The 6,103-nt window shown below is 49.1% G+C and overlaps 1 protein-coding gene across 1 annotated transcript; it reads left to right on the top strand.

Annotated features, from left to right (window-relative positions):
- The first annotated feature begins 309 nt into the window (after nt 1-309).
- On the top strand, nt 310-1,639 carry LOC123256398 (lysosomal alpha-mannosidase-like). The gene is made up of 5 exons (XM_044685026.1): nt 310-576; nt 671-913; nt 1,009-1,164; nt 1,244-1,349; nt 1,512-1,639. The coding sequence occupies exons 1-5, from the start codon at nt 310-312 to the stop codon at nt 1,625-1,627; spliced, it is 888 nt and encodes a 295-aa protein (XP_044540961.1). The 3' UTR covers nt 1,628-1,639.
- The last annotated feature ends 4,464 nt before the right edge of the window (nt 1,640-6,103 follow it).

Here is a 6,103-nt window from a genome sequence, read left to right on the forward strand (position 1 = left end):
AGCCCTGAGGGGACAGGAAGTAAGGAATGGGGATTTTTTTGTTGTTTTAAAATTGTATTGGGGCAACTAGGTAGCTCGGTGGATCGAGAGCCAGGTCTGGAAACAAGAGGTTCTGGGTTCAAGTTTGGTTTCAGACACCTCCTAGTTGTGTGACCCTGGGCAAGTCACTTAACCCCCATTGCCCAGCCCTTACAGCTCTTCTGCCTTGGAACCAATACTTAGTATTGATTCTAAGATACAAAGTAAGGGTAACCCCCCAATACAAATATTTCTCTCCCAGAAATTAGCTCCGGCCCTGCACAGTGAACCATGATAACTTCCCTGGCCCCAGTGCAGAACTTCAGAATGGTTTCGTCCTCTGCTTTGGGCCTGCTCCCATCTTCCCATCAGGCCTCCAGCCTCTGGCTTCAGCTCCCTCCCTGTGCCTTTGGCCTCTGGGGAGCTGGAAGCGGGCAGCGGCCAAGGCTGGCTTGGAGCCCCCCTCACACCCCCCAGGACGGGCAGGTCCAGCTGACGGTGCTGACAGACCGGTCCCAAGGGGGGAGCAGCCTGAGGGATGGGTCCCTGGAGCTGATGGTGAGTTAGGGAGAAGGAGATGGGGGGCCGGGGCGGGAAGGGGTCGTTGGCACCCCTCGGCGCCCCCAAGGCCGATGTCCCAGCGTTCCCGCAGGTTCACAGGCGACTGCTCGTGGATGATGACCGTGGTGTGGGGGAGGCCCTGCTGGAACCTGGGGACGAGCCCGGCACGGGGCTGGTGGTGAGGGGCAGACACCTGGTGCTCCTGGACACCGTGGAGGCAGCAGCGGCTGGGCATCGCCTCCAGGCTCAGAGGGAAGCTCTGGCCCCCCAGCTGGTGCTGGCCTCCTCGGGGCAGGACGTCCCCCACAGCCCAGGGAGCCCCGCACGCACACAGGTGAGAGCGTGGCCGAGCCCCGGGGGGGCGGGGAGGGGGCTCAGCCAGGGAGGGGCCTCTGCCCCACGGACCCACCCGTCATCCCTCTGTGCCAGTTCTCCGGACTTCGCAGAGAGCTGCCCCCTGCTGTGCACCTGCTGACCCTGGCCCTGTGGGGCCCCAGCACGGTCCTGCTGCACCTGGAGCACATCTTTGAGCGCGGCGAGAGCAGAGCCCTCAACCTGTCCCAGCCCGTGACCGTGGACCTGCAGGTCAGTAGAGGAGAGGGAGCAAGAGAAGGGCCGGCCAGGGGAGAGGCCCCCCTCAGCCAGCCTCTCTTTGGTCTCTCAGGATCTCTTCTCAGCCTTCACCATCAGCCGCCTGGAGGAGACCACTCTGGCCGCTGACCAGCTGCTCTCCAAGGCCAGCCGGCTCCAGTGGAGGACCAGCACGGGAGGTACTGGGGGAGGCGGGGGCAGAAAAGCTGCCTGGGGCCCTCTCCCTGGGGAGCCCCAGCAGGGTGGCCAGATGGGGGGTCGGTGGGGAGGACCTTGTGCCAAAGGAGGCCCCCCCGGAGCTGGGGCTGAGGCGTGGCCTCCCTGTGGTCTCCCTTTCCCAGGCCCTGCCCGCCCCCAGCCAGCCCCCTTCCTGGACCCCTCGGCGGTCACTCTGCAGCCCATGGAAATCCGCACCTTCCTGGCCTCTGTCACCTGGAGCGAGGCAAGGGACGGATGAGGAGGCCTGAGCTGGCCTGAGCTGGCCGGACCAGAAGGAACTCACCAAAACTGTGAAAGTGCCCACCTGTGGCCCTCTGCGGGTGTTAGGAGACGGGGACAGGAGAGGGGGTGCTGCTCTTAGTTAGAGAACCTAACTCTTCCCACGAGACCCTCCAGCAGAGGCATCTGGGACTAGAGAACCGCCATCGCCCCCTTATCCGCCTGATCCCCCTCTCTGGCCTGCCTGGCTGAACTAGAGGTGCAAAGCAGAGCGGAAGAAGGGATCTGGACTCCACACCCAACTGGCCTTCCTTCTTCCCTCTCCTCTCCCCTCCTCCCCCACCCAGAAACAGATCAGGTCCAAAGGACCAGAATGTAGGTATTCTGGCTCCTCATCTCTTCCTCCAGCCCTTCACCATGAAAGGAATTCAGTCTTCTTACTGGGAAGGCCTGAACCAACAATGCACTGATAAATATATATATTTTTAAACCCTTAACTTCTGTGTATTGGCTTCTAGGTGGAAGAGTTGTAAAGGGTGGGCAATGGTGGTCAAGTGACTTGCCCAGGGTCACACAGCTGGGAAGTGTCTGAGGCCGAATTTGAACCCAGGACCTCCTGTCTCTAGGCCTGACTCTCAATCCACTGAGCTACCCAGCTGCCCCCAATGTACTGATAAATATTTAACAACTGACTCTTTAAAAAAAAAAAAGCATATGTGGCACTTTTTAAAGCTCAATCTGCATTATTGATATTTTCTCCATCAATTGCTTAAGCTTGGAAAGTCAACAAAACAATTCCTCAAACCCCAATGTGGAAACCCTTAAAGATTTTCAAAGGCTAAATACTCACACAGAAAATTTAATAACCAGCTTTCCAGAACTCATTTGAGCTGACTCTAACACGACTCTAGCTAGTGCAGTGGAATTCAAGTATGGAAAGCCCTTAGATCAAATCCCACAACTGGCACTTAGGAGCTAGGTGACCACGGACAAGTCACTTGAACCTTCTGAGCCTCACTCTTCTTATCTGTGAAATGGGTAGCACTTACCTCACAAGATTGTTCATAGGATCATACATCCAGAGCTGGAAGGGGCCTTGGAGGTCATCTTGTCCAAACTCTCCAATCGGGTCTCTAACTCAACATGGTTGCTGTTTCAAGTCATCTTTCATGACATTCCCAACCTTCATCCTCCCAGCTAAGGACCATACCACAATCTTTAGCTAAATGGCACAGTGATTAGAATTCTAGATCTGGAGTCACAAGGACCTGAATTTAAATCTGACCTCAGACACTTACTAGCTGTGTGACCCTGGACAAGTCACTTAACCCTATTTGCCTCCATTTCCCCATCTATATCCCATAATATATAATATTATAGAATAATGCTATAATAATAGTACCTACCTCTCAGGAATGTTGTAAGGATAAAAGGAGGCAACATTTGTGTGTGCTTTGTAAGCATTAAGCTATACAAATGCTAGCTATTATTATTATTATTAAAATTGAAGCCATTTTTCCGGAGATCCTTCTCTCCTCATTTCACATTTCTCTGACACCAGTCCTCAGTATCTTCTCCTTTTCCCCAGTCTCTAATGAAGAGGTAGGCCTCCTTGTCAGTCACTGGGAAGGGAAAAAGGGAGAAAGGAATAAGCGTTTATTAGGCACCTACTATGTACCAGACATCATGCTAAGTGCTTTACAAAAAGTATTTCATTGGCCCTTACAACAGTCCTATAAATAGATGCTATTATTTTTATTATCATGATCATTACCTTTAATCCTATATTTTTGTTTTTAAACCCTTACCTTCCATCTTAGAATCAATACTATGTATTGGTTCCAAGTCAGAAAAGTAGTAAGGGCTAGACAATGGGGGTTAAGTGACTTGCTCAGGGTCACACAACTAGGACGTGTCTGAGGCCATATTTGGACCCAGGACCTCCCACCTCTGGACCTGGCTCTCAATCCACTGAGCCACCTCATTCTCCCACCCCATCTTATTTAAAAACAACAACCAAAAAAAAAAAAAACCCTTCCATCTTAGAATCAATACGGAATATCAGTTCCAAGGCAGAAGAGCAATAGGGTCTAGGCAATTGGAGTTAAGTGACTTATTCATCACACAGCTAGGAAGTGTCTAAGGTAAATTTGAACCCAGGTCCTCCCAACTCCAAGTCTGTTTCTCTGTTCACTGTGCTACCTAGCTGCCCCACTTTTTTAAAACCCTTACTTTCTATCTATGACAGAAGGGCAAGGGCTAGGCAAACAGGATTAAGTGATTTGTCCATGGTCACATAGCTAGGAAGTGTCTGAGGCGAGATTTGAGCCCACGTCCTCCCAATTCCACCTCTGGTGCTCTATCCACTGAGCCATCTAGCTGCCCTGGTCCCATGATCTCTAGAAGAATTGCTTCCATTGTTGTCTCCTCTTCCTTTCTAATCTTCAGTTTCTCCCTATATACTGGTTGCTTCCCTGCTGCCCCCAAACCTTCCCTAGCCTCTCCCATTCTTAAGGGGAAAAAAAAAGCCTTTACTAGTTTCATCCTCACTAACTCTCATCCTGTGTCTGTTTTACCCTTCTTAGGTGCATGCCTTAAAAAAGCCTTTTATGATATAGGGCTCCCATTCCTTTCCTCTCCCTTTGAAATGCTTTATAGTCGAGTTTCTAATCTCCCCATTGAATTGAAACTTCTCTTTCTAAAGTTATTAATATTCTTGTCATCACCAAATCTAAATGGCTTCTTCTCAGCCCTCATTCCACTTGATGTCTCTGAAGCATTCGACACTTTTAGTCACTTTCTTCTTCACTAGTCTATCCTTCCTAGCTTCTCGTGATGCTCTTCTCTCCTGGTCCTGCTTGGAACGCTTTCAGTCCCTTCCAGTGATTCTTCCCCCATGTTGTGCTCACTTTTTGTAGGTATTCCCTAAGGCTGGCTCTGAGGACGAAAGGGATTCCTTTCCAATACTTTCACTCCTGAACCCCCACCAGTGTTTTTCCTCCCTCGTGATTATCAGTTGATAGCTATTAGTCAGCCAACCAGTGTTTAGAAAATTAATTCATTTACTATGGTGGTATATACTTACTACAAAATATCTCCCCAAACTGGGCTCGTGCCCTCCCTCCAGTACACGCAAAAGTCTAGAAGAAAGTGGACTCAAGCTTAGAAAGCCTATTTGTGGCAAAGAGGTATCTCAGAGTGCCTCAAAGTCCTTTTCTCCCCTCCATGGGGTACTCAAGCAGTTCTCTTTAGGCATTCTATGGCTTTTCTATTGGGTTTCTTTTAGAACCTTGAAATGGCATTTCCTTCTCATATTCAATATGTTCTCAGGTATGATGCTGAAACTGCCACTAGCTACTGCTTTTTTTTTTTTTAAACCCTTACCTTCTGTCTTGGAGTCAATACTGTATATTGGCTCCTAGGCAGAAGAGTGGTAAGGGCTAGGCAACGGGGGTCAAGTGACTTGCCCAGGGTCACACAGCTAAGAAGTGTCTGAGGCCAGATTTGAACCTATGATCTCTTATCTCTAGGCCTGGCTCTCAATCCACTGAGCTATCCAGCTGCCCCCTGCTGCTTTCTTAAGGACACTGCTAGGACTAAAATGGCAATGCAAATGAAAGTCCCTGGTCCTCCAGAGTTCACTCCAGTCACAGGTGGAGGACTAGAACAGGGCTGAGGCCAGAGTATTCTTACCACCTCCTTCCTCCACAACAGACTCCTCAGGGGCTTAGAAAGAGCTGTTCTCTTCTGGTTTGCCACGTGTAGATCTTTAGTTTTATACAGAACTCCCTAGGACCACGTCTCTCACCTAATCAGAACAGATTTCCCATCAATATTATTCCATTTGAGAACTATTTCCACTTTGTCTAAAGTCTTTGGCTAATTGATGAGGATATCTTCTTACCTGGTTATATCAGGGCATAATATAACTTACTTTTTTGGTTTTTGTTTTTGTTTTAACCCTTAACTTTTGTGTACTGGCTTTTAGGTGGAAGAGTGGTAAGGGTAGACAATGGGGGTCAAGTGACTTGCCCAGGGTCACACAGCTGGGAAGCGTCTGAGGCCAGATTTGAACCTAGGACCTCCTGTCTCTAGGCCTGACTCTCAATCCACTGAGCTACCCAGCTGCTCCCTATAACTTACTTTTAAGTGGAGTGGCGTAATTATCTAGACTGACCCCCTAATACTCTCCTTAGTCCACCCCATTTTAATATTTGCTCTCCTCAGAAAACCTACTAGAGTATGTTTGGCAAATCCTGGATAGCTCTTTAATGACTTGGATAGTTTCCTCATTATCTTTTAAATAAGTAAATATTTGATCCAGCCATACCACTGCTTGGTTTGTATCCCAAAGAGATAATAAAGAAAAAGACTTATACAAAAAATATTTATAGCTGCGCTTTTTGAGGTAGCAAAAAATTGGAAATTCGGGGATGCCCTTTGCCTGGGGAATGGCTGAACAAACTGTAGTATCTGTTGGTGATAGAATACTATT

This window comes from Gracilinanus agilis, chromosome 1 (assembly GCF_016433145.1).
Source record: "Gracilinanus agilis isolate LMUSP501 chromosome 1, AgileGrace, whole genome shotgun sequence".
NCBI lineage: Eukaryota > Metazoa > Chordata > Mammalia > Didelphimorphia > Didelphidae > Gracilinanus > Gracilinanus agilis.

Coding starts and splice junctions, on each gene's coding strand:
- LOC123256398 (XM_044685026.1), top strand. CDS start 310: ATGATAACTTCCCTGGCCCCAGTGCAGAACTTCAGAATGGTTTCGTCC. Junction 1,165..1,243: donor CCGTGACCGTGGACCTGCAG/GTCAGTAGAGGA, acceptor TTGGTCTCTCAG/GATCTCTTCTCAGCCTTCAC. Junction 1,350..1,511: donor GTGGAGGACCAGCACGGGAG/GTACTGGGGGAG, acceptor TCCCTTTCCCAG/GCCCTGCCCGCCCCCAGCCA.